Source organism: Lepidochelys olivacea (genome assembly GCF_965140295.1).
Source record: "Lepidochelys olivacea isolate rLepOli2 genome assembly, chromosome: 15".
In the NCBI taxonomy this organism is placed as follows: Eukaryota; Metazoa; Chordata; order Testudines; family Cheloniidae; genus Lepidochelys; species Lepidochelys olivacea.
In genome coordinates this window covers 2,559,269-2,579,539 of record NC_140425.1, presented here as the reverse complement: position 1 = coordinate 2,579,539, position 20,271 = coordinate 2,559,269, and the positions used below count along the sequence as shown (strand labels likewise).

The following is a 20,271-nucleotide window of genomic DNA, read 5'->3' as shown; positions in this document are numbered from 1 at the left end:
ACAAGGTCCAACCATGGAGCAGCCATGGAACAGCTGGGGAGTCCTGGCTAGGCCCATGTCCCTGCAGGGCTCTGACACTCCCTGGTTGAACAATTAACTAGTGTATAAGTACCCAAGACTTGCAACAAGGAAGGGCTTCATGCAGAGAAGTCGTGGCCAACTGTTTAGGCTCTTACAAAGCTGAAGTGAAAGCAGTCGCTGGGTCAGGTGAATTAATACCCCTGGCTGCCAAGGCAGGGGCTAGACTGCACCCTGGGCTCCTCACTCGAAGGAGAGGGAGAACCCCACTCCCAGCAGCACACACCTTCTTTACACAATTTGCTTTATTGATTCTCTGTACAAAAACATTGCAACTTCATTCACGGATTTATTTTTCACAGTCTCACCCACACAGGCACGGTGTCCAGCATAGTTGAGGTGGGCAAGGAGAAGCCTCTCCAGTCAGATCCCTTCCACCCCCAGGAGGCAGTCTGCAGAAAGGCTAAGACTGAGTGAAGAAGTGCCCAGAGGATTCCTAAGAGACTTGCCCCGGACTCATTAATGCTGCGAGCTGGAAAAATAGACCCTCCTTCCCTTTCACCTTTGCTATCAATATCTAGGGCTCCCCGACTTCAGATCACCCTAGGCTGCACCAGAACCAGCTAACGCTGCACCCCTCAGTGTGGAAGTGCAGCCTGCAGTAACTAATACAATATGCCAGAGACTTCCTGGATAGGAGAGCTCTGCAGTCTGGGATCTGCAGGCTGCACCCCCATTGAGGAGGTAGTTGTTGCCCTTCCACATCTGGATTAACCCTTGAATACACTTGTTCTCTATCAGCATTTGGGGCTGAGCTGCCAGGCCTAGCACCAGCTTTAATCAGCACAGCACATGCTCCAAGTGGCCTCATTTATCTTGCCATACAGCCACCTGCAGGTGACCTCAGGAAGGGCTGCCCCTGCAAACCCAAAGCAGCAGGCTCAAGTCAGTCCCCTGCAAGCAGGGCTTTCACCCAGGTCCTGAGCTAGCCCTGCCTCATGCAGACCTTGTCCCCAGCCCTTTGCATCCTGCCCAGGATTTGCAGGCGCCCACGGGGCGGATCTGACCTTTCCCTATATAGTGGCAAGGCTCCTTTTGAACCATTATGCTACACAGACCAATAAATAGGCTCGCTGCAGTAGAGAAAGTCAGTAATAAATGCTCAGGTCATTTCCTCCCTAACAACCCCCCCCCCCCCCCGACACAGCAGGAGTTTGGAATCCGCTGCGCTCAGGCCAGGAGCGCCACCACCCTTGGGCAATAGAGACCCTCCTGCAGCACAGACTGGGGCAGGAGAGACCAGCTCAACTCTTCCTCTGCAGCTCAGGCAGAGTATGTGCAAGAGCTGAGCCTGGGATGCTCCTCCTGGACACTGGGGACACACTGCTCCAGCCCACTCAGCGATGGAGGACTGGCCCAGCCACGACAGCAGCTGGGATCCTTAGAGGGAACTTCAGCAGGGAGAGAAGCCACATGGACTGCTCAGCCCCAGGCTGGGAGATCAGTTCTGCCCCCTGCTCTGCCTGAGGTCAGTTCATCAGCTTATTTCAAACATCAGCCAGCCCCCACTGGAGCAGCCAGCCAGACCCCGGACCTTTCCTGGGAACGGGGCTTTGAGCCTCCCAATGGAAGGAAGAGACGCATTCAGCCCTCAGGCAGACGCAGGTTCACAGCCCTTTGCCTATGGGTCTGAATGGCCGCCCCAGGCACAGCCTGGCTCCCTTGGTCTCCGCTCTGCAAATCAGCTGTGGTCAAACAATAAATAAAAACTTTACTCCCACAGATAAGGCTCCTCCCCCGGCACCCAGAGTGGCAGGAGAGAGGCCCCCCAGACACACCCTGCTCCCCACTTTGGCTGCAACAGGGAATCAGTCCTGAGTCTAGGCCCAGCTGGCTGGCCCCTCAGGCGCAGAGGAGGCAACCCTGAGCGCTCAGCCACTGTGGAGCTGGAATGTGCTGCAACCTCATTACAAGTAGGTGTCCTCGCTCTCACGGGAACTCAGGCTCTCCTTGGACTGGTGATGCAGGGAGGCCCCAGGCTCGAGGAAGGCCTGGGCTCCGTTCTCCTCAGGGATGGGGCCATTGGCCGGCTTGCCTTTCCCTTGGTCTTGTTTCTTCTCCTTCTTGCGGACCTTCGGTGGGAGTGCCTGCCTGGGGGGCAGGATAATGGAGGGCGAAGGGTCCAGCACCTTGAGGGAATGTGGCTCCGAGTTGCTGATGGCTTTGGCGCCATGTAGGCGTGGGGGAGACCTGCACTGCAGCTCCCCATGGGTCTCCTTCCACTTCTTCAGCTGGATCAAGTGCTCCCGCTCGATGTGCCGCTCTGTCACTGGCAGCTCTATGATCTGTGGGGACAGCACATGCTTGTCAGGCCCCTGCCCACCCAAACAGCACAGCCCAGCCCAGGCCAGGCCAGAACTGGGGGCTGCCAGCACAGCTGTCTTCCCAGGGAGCAGTCCCAGCCACATGGGAAACCCAACAGAAACTCAGACCTTCCGACTGGATTGTCAGCCACCTGTGCTGTACAGTTTAAGAGACTTGGTCCCTGTGAGCTAACAGGCGATCAGTACATGAGCCTAAGAAAATGTGACCCCTCCTGGGCCCCCCAGTCTCCTCCCTACTCGTTGTGGGGTTTTCCTCCTAGGGACCAGCACAAGGGCACTGGAACAGGGGTGACCAGGGGGCCATGGCCCTCCCACTTTTTACTGGCCATAAGGGCAAGCGACAGGGGTGGGTGGGTGGGACGGGTCCTCTGGGAGAAGGGCGGCATAAGGGCAGGGGCACGGTTCGGGCACTGGTGGCCCCCCCACTTTTAGGGACCTTCTGCTGCTCCTGGACCAGCATCCACATAGTTCATGGTTTCCCTGGAAGACCTGCAGTACCCTGATGGAGAGGACCTGCTTGTTACCCAAGCCTTCACCAGCAGAGGGTAGCACTGCACCGCACACATCTGCCTCACTCAGTGCCTGGGGGGGAAGCCCTTGGATTTGAACTTAGAAGCTTCTAAGTCTGGGGCTCCTGAAAGCCCTTCACAGCAGAGCCAAGGGACCCTCCCCTAGCCAGGGCTCTCCCACACTGAGCAGGCACCTGCTTCCAGCCCAGGGACCCTCCAGAAGGGGCTCTGTGGGAAGCTTATGATCTCGCCCCCAAAGCTACTTTCCCAGGGCTGGGGGATCTGAGCCAAGTGCACCGCAGGGAGTGTTTAGCTATTTACAGCTCCTCCTGGGAAATGCCGCAGAGCAGCGTGGGGCAGCAGCTTAGTCATGGTCCCCCCGGAACTGGTAGACCCCCTCAAGCCAGGAGCTGCCCATCTGCCATGGCGGGATGTGGGCTGTTTGCCCCCATTAGGGAGCTCCCTCGCCTGCTGGAGCAGTAGACGGAGGGGAGAGCAGCAGCAAGGTGCACTGGGAGGGAGCAACCAGGGCCCCGCATCAATCCCTAGGCCTTCTCCACGCCCCAGCCCATGTCCATGTCCATTAGAGGGAACGTGAGTGCCGAGCGCCAGCCAGGCGGTGCTAGGCTTTGATCACTGGATGAAAGGTTCAGGCCATGCTGTGGGGGAGAGGGCTGGTGAGCTGCCAACTGTGGACATGCACGTGCCAGGGCAGCCTGGGATCCCACCCCAACAGACATCTCCTCACCTCCTGCACCAGGAAGGCCTCTTGCATCATCTTGGGGTTCAGCGCCCTCAGCCTCTCCATGGTCTCATATTGCCCCTGGCAGGACTTGAGCTTCTCGGAGGAGCCGAGCGTGTTTTTCAGCAGCACCAGGCCAACCCGGAACAGGATCTTCACCCCTGGAAGAGCAGAGCCACCAGCTGGTTAGTACCCACTCAGCCCCAGGGCTCGGCCACCCAGCAGCCAGAGGAATGCTGCATACCAGCCTGCCCCACGCCAGCCATAGGGACTGGAAACGTTCTTTGCCCTGCTTTTCCCCATCGGTTTAAGGTATGTGACCTAAAACAGGGATCCCCACCCCCACATGGGCCAGCTGGGAGATGTAATAGACTCAATGGGCCGCAGCATGGCATGCTGGAACGTGATGCTCTGAAGATGACAGTGGGTGCAGTGGTGACAGTTTAGGGCAGTGACCCTCAGAGCTGCCCCCACGCTCTCCAATGGGCAGTTTGGGGTTAACAGCTGGCAGGAGGTTTCTCAGAGCCAGAGAGACAAAGGCTCAGACAGGAGGGGGATGATCCAATGACTGCTCCCCTCCCCAACCCACATACACCCACTAATTCCCAAACCTGAAGTTTACCTGGCCTGCTGCCCCATTTGCCACAAGGGCAACGTGTGGGCCCCTTAGTCCCAAACCAATGTCTTGCTTGTGATCAGACACCAGTCTGGTCCCAGCTGGAGACAAGGAATTACCAGCACCTGCTTCATGGCACAATCCCCTGAGAGCAGGCTGCAAGGGCAGCACCGGGATTAGCACTGTCCTTCCAGTGGCTCCCCTGCCCTATGCTACATTAGCCAAGTATCAACCAGATTACTTGGCAGCCTGGAGCCCAGTGCCCAACATCTTCCCTGCCAGTGCTGCCAGAAATAGTCTCTTCTCAGCACCTTGATCTGCAGAGGTGCGAGAGACGAGCACCCCTGGGGCCCAGCTGAGGTTACACTGGAGCTGCCCCCAAACTTGGCTCCAGCTTGAAGTAGCCACCCAGTGGTGTGCTTTGAAAGGCTGTTCCTCGCAAAGCTGGCTCCTCGGCTGCCTCCTCCCCACCTGCCAGCGCCCTCCTCCCGGTAACTCCTTTGGGCACAGTCTGAAGCTAGCCTGCACAGAGACCCCAGCGGAGATCAAGACCCCACAGCGCTGGGCATGAGACATGGCCAGAGGCAATCTCCGCCCTGGAGAACTAATGATCTGAACAGGGGAGACAGGCAGGCAGGCAGGCAGAGGACCCAGGGGAACCAGAGACAGTGAGGGGAACTGACTTGCCCAAGGTCACAGCAGGGCAGGAGCAGAACCACCAGTGTTCTATCCACTGCACCATACTGCCTCCCCAAGACACCCCCACCCCCTACTGAAACACACGGCCAGAACACAGCCTGCCTGGGGAGCAAGGCCAAATCGTGCCCTGGTAACTCTCATGGCAAACTCAGGGCTGGGTAACCACAGCTCAGACTGACCCCATCCTTTGCTTCTACCACAGCTCAGACACAGCCTCTGTGCTGGGGACAGCCTTTCAGATCCATCCATCCCAAGCTGTACTCAGCCACCCCCCAGCCAGCATGGCCCCCCACCTCCCTACCAACCCTAGGCCACAATCTGGTCTTGCTGAACACCCCTTCCAGAAATGAGCAGGCAAGCTGCAGCACCTCTGCCCAGCTTTCACCACTCAGAGACATGGAAAAATCATGGAGCAGGTCCTCAAAGAATCAATCCTGAAGCACTTGCATGAGAGGAAAGTGATCAGGAACAGCCAGCATGGATTCACCAAGGGAAGGTCATGCCTGACTAATCTAATTGCCTTTTATGATGAGATTACTGGTTCTGTGGATGAAGGGAAAGCAGTGGATGTATTGTTTCTTGACTTTAGCAAAGCTTTTGACACGGTCTCCCACAGTATTCTTGTCAGCAAGTTAAAGAAGTACAGGCTGGATGAATGCACTATAAGGTGGGGTAGAAAGCTGGCTAGATTGTCGGGCTCAACGGGTAGTGATCAATGGCTCCATGTCTAGTTGGCAGCCGGTATCAAGTGGAGTGCCCCAAGGGTCGGTCCTGGGGCCGGTTTTGTTCAATATCTTCATAAATGATCTGGAGGATGGTGTGTCTGGAGGATGGTGTGGATTGCACTCTCAGCAAATTTGCGGATGATACTAAACTGGGAGGAGTGGTAGATATGCTGGAGGGGAGGGATAGGATACAGAAGGACCTAGACAAATTGGAGGATTGGGCCAAAAGAAATCTGATGAGGTTCAATAAGGATAAGTGCAGGGTCCTGCACTTAGGACGGAAGAACCCAATGCACAGCTACAGACTAGGGACCGAATGGCTAGGCAGCAGTTCTGTGGAAAAGGACCTAGGGGTGACAGTGGACGAGAAGCTGGATATGAGTCAGCAGTGTGCCCTTGTTGCCAAGAAGGCCAATGGCATTTTGGGATGTATAAGTAGGGGCATAGTGAGCAGATCGAGGGACGTGATCGTTCCCCTCTATTCATAGAATCATAGAATATCAGGGTTGGAAGGGACCCCAGAAGGTCATCTAGTCCAACCCCCTGCTCAAAGCAGGACCAATTCCCAGTTAAATCATCCCAGCCAGGGCTTTGTCAAGCCTGACCTTAAAAACCTCTAAGGAAGGAGATTCTACCACCTCCCTAGGTAACGCATTCCAGTGTTTCACCACCCTCTTAGTGAAAAAGTTTTTCCTAATATCCAATCTAAACCTCCCCCACTGCAACTTGAGACCATTATTCCTCGTTCTGTCATCTGCTACCATTGAGAACAGTTTAGAGCCATCCTCTTTGGAACCCCCTTTCAGGTAGTTGAAAGCAGCTATCAAATCCCCCCTCATTCTTCTCTTCTGCAGGCTAAACAATCCCAGCTCCCTCAGCCTCTCCTCATAACTCATGTGTTCCAGACCCCTAATCATTTTTGTTGCCCTTCGCTGGACTCTCTCCAATTTATCCACATCCTTCTTGAAGTGTGGGGCCCAAAACTGGACACAGTACTCCAGATGAGGCCTCACCAATGTCGAATAGAGGGGAACGATCACGTCCCTCGATCTGCTCGCTATGCCCCTACTTATACATCCCAAAATGCCATTGGCCTTCTTGGCAACAACATTCAACATTGGTGAGGCCTCATCTGGAGTACTGTGTCCAGTTTTGGGCCCCACACTTCAAGAAGGATGTGGATAAATTGGAGAGAGTCCAGCGAAGGGCAACAAAAATGATTAGGGGTCTGGAACACATGAGTTATGAGGAGAGGCTGAGGGAGCTGGGATTGTTTAGCCTGCAGAAGAGAAGAATGAGGGGGGATTTGATAGCTGCTTTCAACTACCTGAAAGGGGGTTCCAAAGAGGATGGCTCTAAACTGTTCTCAATGGGAGCAGATGACAGAACGAGGAATAATGGTCTCAAGTTGCAGTGGGGGAGGTTTAGATTGGATATTAGGAAAAACTTTTTCACTAAGAGGGTGGTGAAACACTGGAATGCGTTACCTAGGGAGGTGGTAGAATCTCCTTCCTTAGAGGTTTTTAAGGTCAGGCTTGACAAAGCCCTGGCTGGGATGATTTAAATGGGAATTGGTCCTGCTTCGAGCAGGGGGTTGGACTAGATGACCTTCTGGGGTCCCTTCCAACCCTGATATTCTATGATGATTCTATGATGAGACAGAAAGCACCAGCAGGTGCTAAGAGCTGGGTTTTTTCCTGGGCTCTGAGACTCAGAACGCTCCTGCAGCGCCAATGCCCTTGAACAGGGGCAGCCCTGGCCCTTTCTCTGGCAATAAGGCAGGTTTTTAGGTACCCAGTGAGGATACTGAACCAGCACGACTCATTCAGGGCTGGAGCAGATCTGCCATCACAGGCGACATGTCGTTACGACTCAGCTCAGGTGTGAATGCCCCACCCTCCTGTCCTAACAGGAGTCTCTCCACTGATGTCTCCCCGATGCAGGTGAAGGAGGGTTGGGGGCCCCCCAAGCCTAGCCCAGGGGCACAGCTTAGCAGCAGCGTGGAGACAAAGGGGGCATATTCAGAGCCCTCTGGAGATGGGTGACTAGCTGGAGACCCCGGCAGAGGGAGGGAGACGGAGACTTAGAATCATAGAATATCAGGGTTGGAAGGGACCTCAGGAGGTCATCTAGTCCAAACCCCTGCTCAAAGCAGGGCCAATCCCCAACTAAATCAGGGACCTCAAATTCAAATCACCACGAGGCCCACATGAGGACTAGTGCACATTGGCCGAGGGCCGCATCACTGACACCTTTTCATATGAAAATATGAAAGCCTCCCCCCTTTGCCCCCATCCCCACTCCACTCCTTTCATGAGGCTCCACTTCTGCGCCCCCTCTTCCCACCCCTATTCCAACCCCTTCCCCAAAGTCCCCACCCCTGCCTCTTCTCCTCCTCCTCCCCTGAACACATGTCTCACCACTCCTCCCCCTCCCTCCTGGAAAGCGCTAAGCACCTCGAAACAGCTGGAGGTAGGCAGAGGAGCGGGGAGGGAGAGAGAGCTTGGCGGCCACCCACAGGCCATGTGTTTGAGACCCCTGAACTAAATCATCCCAGGCAAGGCTTTATCAAGCCAGGCTTTAAAAACCTCTAAGGATGGAGATTCCACCACCTTCCTTCGTAATCCATTCCAGTGCTTCACCACCCTCCTAGTGAAATAGTGTTTCCTAATATCCAACCTAGACCTCCCAGACCGCAACTTGAGATCATTGCTCCTTGTTCTTCATCTGCCACCACTGAGAACAGTCTAGATCCATTCTCTTTGGAACCCCCCTTCAGGTAGTTGAAGGCTGCTATCAAATCCCCCCTCACTCTTCTCTTCTGCAGACTAAATAACCCCAGTTCCCTCAGCCTCTCCTTGTAAGTCATGTGCCCCAGCCCCCTAATCATTTTCATTGCCTTCCACTGGACTCTCTCCAATTTGTCTACATCCTTTCTGTAGTGGGGGGACTAAAACTGGCCGCAGTACTCCAGGTGTGGCCTCACCAATGCCAAATAGAGGGGAATAATCACTTCCCTTGATCTGCTGGCAATGCTTCTACTAATACAGCCCAATATGCCATTGGCCTTCATGGCAACAAGGGCACACTGCTGATTCATATCCATCTGTGTGTCCACTGTAATCCCCAGGTCCTTTTCTGAAGAACTGCTGCTTAGCCAATCGGTCCCCAGCCTGTACCAGTGCATGGGATTCTTCCGTCCTAAGGACAGTACTTTACACTTGTCCTTGTTGAACCTCAGATTTCTTATGACCCAATCCTCCAATTTGTCTAGGTCATTCTGGACCCTATCCCTACGCCTCCAGCATATCTACCTCTCCACCCAGCTCAGTGTCATCCGCAAACTTGCTGAGGGTACAATTAATCCCATCATCCAGATCATTGATAAAGATGAACAAAACCAGCCTTATAGTCCATTCATCCAATCCAGACTTTTTTAACTTGCTGGCAAGAATACTGTGGGAGACCTGATCAAAAGCTTTGCTAAAGTCAAGATATATCACATCCACCGCTTTCCCCATATCCACAGAGCCAGTTATCTCATCATAGAAGGCAATCAGGTTGGTCAAGCATGACTTGCCCTTGGTGAATTCATGTTGACTGTTCCTGACCACCTTCCTCTCCTCCAATTACTTCAAAATGGATTCCTTGAGGACCTGCTCCATGATTTTGCCAGGGATTGAAGTGAGGCTGACCGGTCTATAGTTCCCCAGGATCTCTTTCTTCCCTTTTTAAAATATGGGCAATATATTTGCCTTTTTCCAATTGTCTGGGACCTCCCCAAATCACCACGAATTTTCAGAGATAATGGCCAGTGGCTCTGCAATCACATCAGCCAACTCCCCCAGCACCTTTGGATGCATTAGATTCGGCCCCATGGACTTGTGCACGTCCAACTTTTCTAAATAGTCCTTAACCTGTTCTTTCAGCACTGAGGGCTGCTCACCTACTCCCCATGCTGTGCTGCCCCAGTGCAGTAGTCTGGGAGCTGACCTTGTCTGTGAAGACCGAGGCAAAAAAGGCACTGAGTACTTCAGCTTTTTCCACATCTGTCACTAGGTTGCCTCCTGCATTCAGTAAGGGGCCCACACTTTCCCTGACCACCTTCTTGCTGCTAACATACCTGTAGGAACCCTTCTTGTTATCCTTCACATCCCTTGCTAGCTGCAACTCCAGTTGTGCCTTGGCCTTCCTGGTTACATCCCTGCATGCTCGAGCAATATTTTTATACTCCTCCCCCATCATCTGTCCAAATTTCCACTTCATCTAAGCTTCCTTTTTGAGTTTAAGCTCACCGAAGATTTCACTGTTAAGCTAAGCTGGTCGCCTGCCATATTTGCTATTCTTTCTGGACTTCGGGATGGTTTGTTCCTGCGCACTTGAGGCTGCCTACAAAATTCAAGCTTCAGCTCCAAGTGAAGATGGGGCAGTGTGGAGAGCACAGTGAACCTGGTGCAGGGAGCCAGGCTGCCAGCAGGGGGCAGGAAAAAGTGGAGCGAGTTTGGACATGCATCATTGCCCAGTGCAAACACTTGAGGGACGTCTAGCAATCCTGGGATTGGTCCCAGTCAGACCCTGGCCATGTTGGACGCTCAGCTCAGCCTCCCTGGCTCACGGGCTGGCTCAGCTGGAGCCCTTTGAGGGCGAGGGGCCCTGCGTCTCCTACCCAGCGGCTAGACTCCAGGTCCTTGCTTCCGGAGAGTCGGCTCTCCAGAGCTGCCCACAGGCACCATAGCCGGGGGATGCAGCCAGAACAAGACGGAATTTCCAAGCAGCCCCAACAGGGAGCAGAGACGCTGATGAGCCAGCCCCGGCAGGGAGGAGTTCATGAGGGGGCTCAGCCAGGCCACAGTACCAGCTCCAGGGGCCTGAGAACCCCTCCGCTCCCCAGTGCTCAGGGTGATAGCGGACGAAGTACGGGGAAGGAGAGAGCCCAGCCCTTTGGAACAAAGGTCCTCAGTGTCATGGGGACAGGAAAGGGCCTGGGCTGCTGACAAATGGAGTATGTGGGATCTTGCTCCTGCCCCGGCCCTGTTCAGCACAGGGAAACACCCAGCACTAGTGATCTGTATCCCCATGTTAAACGGCCAATCCTGTTTGTTCCCAAGGCACACAGCAGCTCCTGCCCCTCCAGGAGTGAGCCCAAAGAGCAGCTGGGGCCCAGCTGAACCTGCCAGAAAGCAGCTCCCACTGCACTGTCACTTGCCAGCAGAGGCCAGTTGAGCAGGAGTGTTGGTTTGATCATTTCCACTTCTGCAGCCAAAGACTGAGAACTTTGTGACAGATGGGGAAACTGAGGCACAGAGAGGCAGCCAGTGGCAAAGGCAGGTATAAAACCAGGCCCCATGGGTTAGAATGCTACGCTAGGGCCATGAGAACATGGCTTCCCTCAGTGCAGACAGCTGAACTGGCGGCCAGGCTTGCAAGACCCCCAGATGCCCGTAAGCTGGAATGCTCTGCCCCAGGAGCACAGAGCAGCCCAGGAGACCCATGCGCTACCTTCACAGAAGAACATGTCCCAGACACGCAGCACGGAGCTCCACGGTAGGGTCCTGGAGAAGGCACACATGAACCACTCCGTCATGTACAGGATGGGATCGATCTTCTGCTTGCTCAAGTGCTTGTAAGCCACGGGTGCGAACCTGTGCAGCAGTGAGAAGAGGATCTCCCCATCCAGCTGAATGGCCTCCTGTAAGGAGAGCGACAGGTTACGGGAAGGGAGAGGCGCTGCTGGGGAGGACCAGGGATGGGCCATCCCTCCAAACGGTGCCCACCCGCAATCCACACACTTATGGCCACCAAAACACAGCCAAAAAGCTGCCGTCTGCCAGCGGCCGCCCAACAGGAGAGGCAGGGCCGACTGCACCAGCTCCCAGCTGGCCACAGTGGTGCTACCATGCTCTAAGTTACTAGGCTTTACATTTCTCACTCTCTCCAGCTGGGACCCTGACAGGCTGCTGAGGCAGAGACTGGGTATTTGGGGCTGACCCAGGTGCCAAGAGGAAGGTGTCAACAGCTGTGAAGCTAGCCACCAGCTGCCACCAGCAGCAGCAGAGAAGTAAGGTGCTAAGTCTGCTGGGAAAAGTGATATTGACAAAGTTTCTTCCTGTCCCCTCAGTATTAAACAGTAACTAGTTAAAAATAATTTTTGCTTATAACAATTCAATAAAAATGTATTTTAGTCTTAATTTAAAAGCGGTGAGAAAAGAAATTCAGTTTAAACAAGGTTATAAGTTTAGCATGTAAAATAGTGTTAAATATAAAAATGTGTTTTTAATTTAGAAGGGAAGGTGGTCACACTCAGAGGCTTGCTGTGTGAAAGGGGCTGCCAAGACAGTGTTAGAGAACCACTGGTCTAGGTTTTCATGTGCCCCACCAGTGCAGTCTCCAAGTGTGCCCCACAGCTGGGTCAGCATCACCCCCATTGTACAGGAGGAAACGGAGGCGGGGGGGGGGCAGTGACTTGCTAAGGTCAGCAGGCATCTGGCAGAGCCAGGAATTGGACCCAGAGCCACAGAATCCCAGTCCACGGCCGTCCTTCCTCTCCGCAGCTGCTGGAGCTCGGTCTCCAGGGCTGCCCAGCCAGAGGCATGTCCTACCAATGCAGAAACACACTGGTAAACCCCAGTCCCCCTGAGACTCTCCTCCCCGGCCTCGGAGTGACCCACTCCTGATGCATTATGGGAACCTACTGCCCTCCTGGTGGAAGCAGATACTGCAGAATGGGAAGGGGGAGGGGAGAAGTGGTTTGGACTCCAGCAGAGAAGCCAGTCCTCGCTAGGAGGGTCTGGTGCAAGCCCATCGCCCTGCCCACGGTGGCAATGCAGTCTAAGTGAAGTGCTCAGGGCCGCGTGGGCCTGGAGGGGACTGGCAGGACTCCTGTTTGGGGAGGGGGAGAAACAGCCTGTGAACAGAGCCTCTTGCTGTGTCAGATAAAGATCTCAGTATGTGAGAGTGGGATTCACGCTCCACTGCGGCTGCACACAGATCAGCTACTGCAAGCGCAAGGTCAGCGCACGGGACCCAGCTCCCCCCTCACCCCTGCATGAGCCACTCCCCAGTGTGCAGTCACTGCCCCGGGCTGGCCATTGTAAGCCACAGGCTGCTGATGGGCCATGGAAGGAAACCCAAAGCAACTCCCTATGGGTGCTCTAGACATCCCAGCCTAGCCACAGAGCTGCTTTGGGAAGGCTGGAGCATCCACCTGCCTCTCTGATCCATCCAGGACAGACCATTGCTGGACTAACCCGACATGTAGCTCAGTAGCACCCGATGTGCTCATGAGGTCAGGAACCCACTGGGCCAGGCGCAGAACAGCCTCTGTGCCCAGCCTAGCGAGGCAGGGCCAAGGAAACAGCATCCCCAGGGTACGGGGGAGGAACTGAAGCCCAGGGTCACACGGTCCTGCAGAGTGGAGCTGAACTCCTGTCTCCTAGCGCAGGGCCTAACCCTGTGGCCACCCTCCCTCTGGAGCAGGTGGCCCAACAGGGCCTTTGCTACAGACCCTCTGCAATCAACCCTCTCTGGGCTCTGCTCTGGTAAACCAGGTCTACCCGAGCCCCTGGTGACTATCACAGGCAGAGGAAGCCAACTGGCCTCCTGCTGCTGACCCAGGTGACTACCAGCTGCTTTCTGGGGGGCAGGCTCAAGGGTGTCAGAGGGACCCCTCCCTCCTGCCCACCCTCACTCACCAGCTTCTCACTGTAGTAGCCGGGGAGGTACTTCTCGCAGATCTGCACCAGGCACCAGAAGGCTTGCTGCAGGAGGAAACGGGCCATCAGTGCAGGACAGGGCAGAGCACGCTGCAGCCCTCCTGGAGATGCCCTCCACGCGCTCACTGCTGTCAGTGCAGCTCCCGGCCCCCCGCTTGCCAGCGCTGCTCCTCCCAACCCACGGGGCCCAGTAAGGGGAAACGCAGCCCTATGGGCACCCTGCTTCTGTGTAGCGATACTACTGTGCCTAAAAGCAGGGCCAGCCTGCGCCCAAAGGGCCTGCCCCCCTTCCCTGTGGCCATGCAGCAAGCTCCGCCCCGTGGCACAAGTCACCCTGGGCCCTCGCCATCCCTCTCCCCAGCCTGCCCAGAGGCACCTCATTCCCGATTTTCAGAGGGCTGAGCACCCAGCTCCTACCCATCAGTGGGAGCCCAGGTTGAGCACACCAGAAAGCCAGGCTGGTTAGTGCTGGTGGTGGGGACACGTATCTGAGATGGGAAGGGCTCAGGGGACGGAGCCCCGGAGAATTCAAGGCCATGCTGTAACGCGGCTGCGCTCCAGGAGAAGTTTATTAATCCCAGCTCTCTGCTAGAGCTAGTCACCAGCCATTCCCAGCGCCTCACGGAGGCCAGGCTCACTATCCCCATTCTGCAGATGGGGAAACAGGCAACAGGGAGGGGAAAGGACTTGCCCAAGGTCACCCAGCAGCAGAGCTAGGCATGGAACCCAGGTCTCCGAATCCCAGGCCAGCACATTAGCCATTATGCCACACTGCCATAACCCAGAGCTGGGAGAGGAATCCGAGGCAGGGAGTCCTGCCAGTTACAATGTCTCAGGCGCTGGGAAGCCCCATCGCCCAGAAGGCAGACAAAGCTCCTGGCGTTCTCAGGATGGGGGAAGAGATGATAGAGCAGAAGCCAGAACCAATGTCAGTGGGATGCCTGCCTTAGTGTTTCCTTAGGCTGACTCCATATCCTCCAGGGCCCAGAACACTTCTGATACCGCTGGGGGGTGTGGCAGCCCAGTGCAAGGGTCAGTCGGCTGTGGGGAGGAAGTGGGGTGGGAGATCCTTTCTGGGGAGAAAGGAACAAGCGCTCCACACCGCCTCCTTAGCTCAGCCTGAGCAGGCACCAGCCAGCTCTGTCACACATTGGAGAGAGGAGAGGTTCTGCAGCGAGCGCCCAGTGAGAGCTGCCGCTCGCTGGTGCCCCTGGCTGGGTGGCTGCAGGCCAATCCAGACGTGAGCAAGGTTGTCTGCAGGGGCCAGACACGTCTCAGTTCTCAGCGTGTGGAAACTCAAACAAGGCAGCTGCAGCAGCTCCTCCACCATTATAAAAAGTTGGGGAGACCCAACAGCCCATCCCCCGTGGGCACAGGGTCCTGCAGTCCCTGGCGAACAGCTCCTAGGCCACTCCCTAGGTGGCTACTCCACCCCTTGGGCTGAATACGAGGTTAACCCCCCATCGGGAGAGCTCCTTTCCCCTGCAACTCCTACTCCTAGGCACAACCAGCATCCCAGGGAAGGCCCTACTCACTGGGGTTTTGCTGCCACAGCCCCTTGCCCTGCCTCTCCTCCTTGCGGGTGGGGGGAGGGGAGTGTCAGCCCTGCAGTCTCCAAACAGTTGTGAGTCCTCGGTCCCTTCCCAGCCCCCTCACTGGAGGACAGGGAGCTTCCCGAGAGGACTAGAGATTCCTCTCCTTAGCATGGGTCAGATCCCGCCAGAGCATCGCTACCTGCCATTACACCAGCCCAAACCAGCCCTCAGGCCAATCTGTGCAGGGAGCACGCAAAGGGGGTTGGTTCCGTCGTGCTAGAAGATGTCCTCTCCAGGAGATCATGCCTAGGGCAGAAAGGAAACAGGGACCCCCTCCTCACTCCCTCACAGCTGCTCCACCCCCAGCCTCCTCAACCACCTCCAGGGAGTTAAGTGGGCTCTTTCCAGTGCAAGGGCCAACCCAGCTGGAAATACCGGGCAGGGTGACAGGGCAGGCTGACGGGCCGTGCTCTGGGGCAGAGTCCCCGGAGGGGCTGTGTGTGTCAGAGCCCTCCCCTGGCCCCGGCTGAGGCGGTGTGCAGTCACTACCTCTGCAGGCATGTGCATGAGCAGCACTGCTGCAACGGGAGCCTGGGCCTGGCAGTAGCCCTCCTCTGGCCGGTACAGCGTGTAGGCCTTCAGCACCCGGAACAAGTCTTGCTGCCTGCAGAGAAACAGCACCCATTGAGCAACGGGCAGCAGGGACACAGACAGGAGGCACGTGGGGGTGGTGTCTGATCTCCCACCTTTAGGCTCTGGAGCCCAGGAAGGGCACCTTGCCCCAGCATCTGTAGGTGGGCAATCTCACAGTGCCGGGAACAAAAAGATCTACTTAGCACCTCACCACTACAGCCCCAGGAGCCAGCAGCAAACACTGGTTGGTTGAAGTCCTGCATGAGGATACCTCCCAGTCCACAGCAGCAAATCAAGTAGATGCCGACCTCAGCACAAAATCATTTTTCTTTCAGTCGGACGCCAGGCACTAGTCTAGCAATTCCATGCTGCTGAGGACTGGAGTTCGCCCAGACAGATGACTCCAGTCCATCTCTGCTCTGTTCCTGTACCAGGAGGGCAAGACACGGGCTGAATGCAGTCCAAGTCGGCTGTGGCACGGAGGGCCTTCCAGGCACAGCAGATCGCAGCCCAACAAGGCTTTGCACTGGGATCTGCTCCACCACTCTTCTCAGAACCCGCCTAAGCCCTGACACCTGCAACGCCCTGCACCAGACAGGCAGCTGGAGTGCAAGGACTGCTGCTTATGGCAGTCACCTCACCGGGACCTGGCATTTCCCCACCAAGATTAAACTCTTTGGCCGGGGCTCGCTCTTATGCACATAAACAGGGCCATGCAGACACTACTGCAATGCACATAACCAGACCGAGGCTTTGATCTCATCAGCAACAACTCCACGGGGAGCTCTGGTGTCTTGTTCTCACTGGGTGCGTACAAGGCAGTTAGCTCCGTCATCCTCTCAGACCTGGAGCCCTTCAACAAGGTTAATCACGTTTCATCAAGGGGCTGACAACCAGCCTCCGACTCCCGCCCTCGCTGATCTGGCTGGAGATGCTGACTCAGGCGGCTCTCCAGATGGGAGAAGGAGAACCTGCCTTGCCCTGGGAGCCTGGCACTAGTGTGATGGAGACCTGGGATGGAGCTACTCAGTCATGCTCTATTGGCCGACGTGCCCAGGCCTGTAGTTCTCTGCACAGAGGGACACAGCTCAGGACATGCCTGGTTACCAGGTCACCGGGAGAGGCCTCTCCCATTGCTATGTACACATCTCCCTTTCACTCCACACTTCATGTGAATAGCAAGCTCGCCCTGCCTCTGTTTGATCACGTGTCCACATCCCTCCACCCCGTAGCGTCCCTCTTGCAAGGCCCTTCACCAGGCCCATCAGGGGCTTTAGCGTGACTTGCACAAAGACTGAATGCCAACATGGAGTCAGACCACCAGGACCAGGTGATGAACAACAGAGGGAGCCCGGCCCACATAAACTCTGACCACGTCCATTACTGCTGGGTCTGAGCACAAGGGTGGGCTGGCTGCGGGAGAGGCAGATGCAACACTGGAGAAGGGAGTAAACAAGACTCTATGAGCTGATCTGCAGGTAACCTGGCTCAGCTGCGGTCACCCCAGAGCCTCGGCTACCAGGCCCTATGGATGCTGCAAACAACCAAGTCACATGCCACAGAGTGGGAGCACTTACCCGTGTCCTCCCCGAGACACAAACATTTCGTGGAATGGGAACTGCCTGTGGAGATCCCGCTCAATCACATCCAGCCACTTGGGGTCCCCCAGCGAGAGATCCAGCTCCTAGGAAGGAGAGCGAGCACATGAGTAACCACAGTATGTTGGGGGAGCTCACCACCCACTTGCCTCAAACGTCACGTTCACCTCTCAACGAGGTCACAGATTGGCTTGGAAGGATGAAGCTGATGAAAAACGTTTCCATGGATGACGATGAAATTTACAGTTAGGCAAGTAGAAAAACACTGTTTGAGAACAGAGTAAAAACCCAGTGATTTCAACTTTTGAATGAGGCTTGTTACAAATGGACTCGCAACTGTATAGTACAAACAGGTGTGATCTGTTGATCAAGGGTATTTACTTTGTATATTTTGACATGTGATGTTGACAAATGTGTTTTAACTGGTTTATACAATTTAACTTCCTGAATCTCAGTGCCAGTCACTAAATAATGTCTAAGGCTCCCATAATTCCCTGCAACTGTGAAATTTAAAAATCAATAAACATTGAAAAAGATGCTCAAAACCAAACACCAATATCCATCAAAATCATACAGTGCTAAAAACTCAATCCTGCCAGCCCTAATCCTAGTGCAGCTACAACCCGCCAGCATGCACCAGGACCCATGGTCAATGGCTCATCTCAGCGCCAGCCACCAATACCACATTCCTTGGTGACTGCCTGTTCTGAAACTTCTTGAGTGCAGCCCCAGCAGGGAGAGGCTACTGGTGCCCTGCAGTCAATGCTCACAGCATGGCCTGAATGAGCTCCATCTTATGGTGAAGCAGCTTCCGTCTCCCTAGATCATCCCAAAATGGGGTCGGAGGATAAGAACCCCAAGGATCAAGTGCCCTGCACCTGTGCGGAGCCACGAGAGAAGAGATTCCAGCTGCACAATCCAAAGGCTCCCCTAGCCCTCATGAGCTGGGGTGGGACAATGTTTCAGATCCACATTCACTCCCCCGCACCTCACATCCCAGACACCTGGGTCCCTCCCTGCAGCCTGTATGGGTGGGTGACAGCGGCTGAGTCAGACGGAGGCTACGGAAACCTGAATCCACGAGGAGGTGAGGTTTGGCATTTCTCACTCCCAATTGTGGTATCAACTCTTCCTTTGGGCCATGTCCCACATGCAGGCCCAGGCAGGTCGCGGGGCTGTGACTCCAAGGGCTGTGGGAATGGCTCCAAGCAGGTGAGCCATAAACAAGAGCTACCCTGTGTGGCCAGCCTGGGACAGCCAGCTCAGGCTGCATCCACTCCACTTGGGAGCTCCTCCGCACTCGTCAGCCCCTGGGCCCCCACTACCAGCATCCCCACTGCTGCCACACTTCTCCTCTTGTCATCAGACCAGCCGCCACTCCCTAGTGATGGGCGAGGGATTCCCCAACAGAGCCACCAATCCGGTGAACTGGAGGAGACCAGCAGTGGGAAACTTGAGAGAAGGCCTCTGCGCAAGGCTGGCTGGAGCTCATCTGTCCTGTCAAAGCAGGTGGCCACAGGAGCCACGGCTGCACCTAGACCAGGGGTCTCAAACACATGGCCCACGGGGTTATTTTCTGCGGCCTGCCAGCTCCCCGCAGCACCCCTGCCCCTCCAGCATTTACCGAGAGCTGCTTCGGCCCGGCACACACCAGGAGCAAGGCAGGCTCCCTCCCTGCCTGCCCTCTCACTGGGAAGCGGCCAGGACCTGGGGGTAGGGGGAGCACAGGGGTCTGCATGTTGCCCTGGCAGCTCCGCCAGGTACCTCCCCCGAAGCTCCCATTGGCCGGGGCTCCCCATTCCTGGCCAATAGGAGCTTCAGGGGAGGTACCTGGACCCTTGTGCCCCCTCCCAATCCTTTAGGTGCCAGCCACTTCCCAGAGCAGCGCAGGGAGCCTGCCCTGCCCCCAGTGATGCCGGGCCGGACCCGCCCCCGAATCCCTCTTGCAGCCGAACCCCCTGCCCTGTGCCCCCGCTGCACCCCGCACCTCTCCTGCACCCTGACCCCCTGCCCTGAGCCCCCTGCCGCACCCCGCACCCCCTGGGGGCAGGGAGGGGGCGGAGTTGGGGCGGGAATTTCAGGGAAGGGGTTGGAATGGGGGCAGGGCCTCATGGAAGGGGTGGAGTGGGGACGGGGACAGGGCAGCAGGGATGGTCAGTGATGCGGGCCAATGTACTAGTCCTCATGTGGCCCTCGTGGTCATTTGAGTTTGAGACCCCTGACCTAGACCCAGCACTTGGTCTCCTGAGCTGATGAATGGGGGGCGGATGAAGTCCCAGCTAACCTCAGCCCAAGTACAGCACACAGCAAGTGCCCCCTCCTGCCCCCCAGCCTTAAATATGGACCTCAGCCTTGACCTAGAGGGATCGGTCTCATCTTCTACGGCAGCACCCACCTGTCCATGCTACAAGAGTCACCCAGCACAGGCTGGCAGCTGAACGAGCTCAGGTGCCCCCTGCCAGCAATAGGTAGTCTCCAGAGCCGACAGGGCTGCAGAGTGGAGTACAGAGGCTCATGTTTCGTTTACAGCAACTCTGACCTTTGTTTCACTCCATTCAATTCAGGTTTCTGTGCTAATCCCCTGGAATGTGTTTATCACCAGCTGGTCAGGGTTAAGTGATCCATACCCAGGGATTAGCACAGCCCAGCAGGAGGCCAGCTGGCATTATGGAGTGGGAGGGGGGTAAAGAGCCCTGGCTTTCAGTTTTGCTGCAGTAGCTCCCAGCAAGAAGTGGAGGGGAGACCAAAAATCCCCTTCCCACACTTCTTCTCCGAAGGGGGGGGGGGGAGAGGAGGGCAGGGGGCTTGTTTGCTAGTTAGGTCCTTCTCCTAAGCAAAATTCACTGCATAGAGGGAGTGCCTGGGAAGCACTTGTGGGTGGCTAGTTACACTGAGTTCTTTGGGGCAGGGCCCCTAGGGGCTGTGTCTATACAGCACCTGGCACAGTCCTGGGCCACAACTGGGGCTGCTATGGGTGAGGGTACTAAAAATAGATCTAGTTAGTGCTGGCTCTCCTCATTTCCAACTGTGCATGCTAAGCAACCCCTAACTTTAACGGTGCTGGAGCAGCAGCTGCTGGAGGTGCCAGTAGGACGTTATA

General features: G+C 55.9%; 1 protein-coding gene across 1 annotated transcript in view; it reads right to left on the bottom strand.

The window, feature by feature from the left end:
- Positions 1-311: 311 nt before the first annotated feature.
- Positions 312-20,271, bottom strand: part of TBC1D10A (TBC1 domain family member 10A) — a 55,223-nt gene continuing 35,263 nt past the window's right edge. The window contains exons 4-9 of the mRNA XM_084648858.1: positions 17,151-17,257; positions 15,490-15,604; positions 13,385-13,450; positions 11,193-11,382; positions 3,660-3,814; positions 312-2,363 (exon numbers count right to left, since the gene is read on the bottom strand). Coding sequence (XP_084504984.1) covers positions 1,986-2,363; positions 3,660-3,814; positions 11,193-11,382; positions 13,385-13,450; positions 15,490-15,604; positions 17,151-17,257 — 1,011 coding nt within the window. The 3' untranslated portion in view covers positions 312-1,985. The remainder of the gene's footprint in view (positions 2,364-3,659; positions 3,815-11,192; positions 11,383-13,384; positions 13,451-15,489; positions 15,605-17,150; positions 17,258-20,271) is intronic.